Source organism: Acanthisitta chloris, unplaced genomic scaffold (genome assembly GCF_000695815.1).
Source record: "Acanthisitta chloris isolate BGI_N310 unplaced genomic scaffold, ASM69581v1 Scaffold35002, whole genome shotgun sequence".
NCBI classification, from domain to species: Eukaryota; Metazoa; Chordata; class Aves; order Passeriformes; family Acanthisittidae; genus Acanthisitta; species Acanthisitta chloris.
Genome location: NW_008662747.1, coordinates 1 through 1,467, shown reverse-complemented (window position 1 = coordinate 1,467; position 1,467 = coordinate 1). Strand labels below are relative to the sequence as shown.

General features: G+C 60.2%; 1 protein-coding gene across 1 annotated transcript; it reads left to right on the top strand.

Moving 5' to 3' along the window:
• Window positions 1-8: 8 nt before the first annotated feature.
• WDR55 (WD repeat domain 55) lies at window positions 9-1,055 on the top strand (the record flags this gene model as incomplete). The annotated part of the gene is made up of 5 exons (XM_009070721.1): window positions 9-87; window positions 157-244; window positions 412-591; window positions 692-791; window positions 886-1,055. Coding segments are annotated over 5 exons (617 nt in total), but the record flags the coding sequence as incomplete, so codon positions are not given.
• Between the last annotated feature and the right edge of the window lie 412 nt (window positions 1,056-1,467).

Here is a 1,467-nt window from a genome sequence, read left to right as displayed (position 1 = left end):
GCACCGAGGGGGAGAACCGGCAGCTCTGGTCCTCGGGGCATCACCTCAAGTCGTGCCGCGACGTGGCTTTCTCCCAGGATGGGCAGAGTGAGTGTGGGGGACTTGGGGTGGCACTGGGGGCACGTCGGGAATGGGGGCACTGACATGGCTCTGCAGAGCTTTTCACTGTGTCCAAGGACAAGTCAATCCACATCCTGACAGTGGAGGAGGGACGGCTGGAAACGCGATTTCCCAAGGCACACAGGTACATCCATACAGGTGGCTCATCCCAGGCAGAACTGTGGGGGCATTGTCCCCTTCCCCTCCCTACCAGGGCCACACAGGCATCCCTGATGCTCCTGCATCATCCTGTGGGACAGGTGGATGCATCCTGTGGTGTGAGTCATGACCATGGGGCTGGGGTCTCTGCAGCTCAGCCCTCAATTGTGTGCTTCCCATCAATGACCACGTCTTTGCCACGGGGGATGATGGTGGGACTGTGAAGGTGTGGGACCTGCGCAGGGGCGATGCCATCCTGGAGGCACGGCAGCAGGAGGAGTACATCAGCGCCATGGCCGTGGATGGCAACGGGAAGATCCTGCTGACTGCCAGGTACCAGTGCCAGGCTGGGCTCCCCAACCTCACTTAGGGCTGTGGGAAGTGTTCTGTGCCATGTCCTGTGCTTACAGTGTGTCCCTTCCACCTCCCGCAGCGGTGATGGCACCTTGGGTGTCTACAACGTGAAGAGACGGCGCTTTGAGCTGCTCTCAGAGCCGCAGAATGGGGACCTGACGTCTGTCGCACTGCTGAAGGTTGGCACTGCTCCCTGACATGGAGCAGGATCCTGTGGATGCCTGTCCATGCTCTGAGTTTGTTGTTCTGCCTCACTGTCCTTGTCATGCCTAGAGGGGGAGGAAAGTGGCATGTGGCTCCAGCGAAGGAACCATCTACCTCTTCAACTGGGATGGCTTTGGGGCTGCCAGCGACCGCTTTGCACTCAGGGCAGAGTCCATTGACTGCATGGTGCCTATCACGGACAGCATCGTGTGCGTGGGAGCCCTGGATGGAGTCATCAGGTCAGAGGGAGCAGGATAGTGGACTGGATGGGATGGAGATGGGTTGGGATGAGATGGGATGGGGAGGCATGGGGAGAGATGGAATGGAGGTGGAGAGGTATGGGATGAGGAAGGATTGTTTGGAGCAGGATGGGATGGGGAGGGGATAGGGAGGTGGAGGATGGAATGGGGCAGGATGGGATGGGGAGGGAAGGGAGAGGATGGGGAAGGGAGGGGATGAATAGGTGTGGGATGGGATGGGGCAGGATGGGATGGGGAGGGAAGGGAGAGGATGGGGAAGGGAGGGGATGGACAGGTGTGGGATGGGATGGGGACGGTGTGGGGCAGGATCAGCCTTGCTCAGGACACAGGACAGGAGGGCAGGTGAGCTTGTGGTGCCCCAGGGTGCTGCCTCCCTGCAGAGTCCTCACTG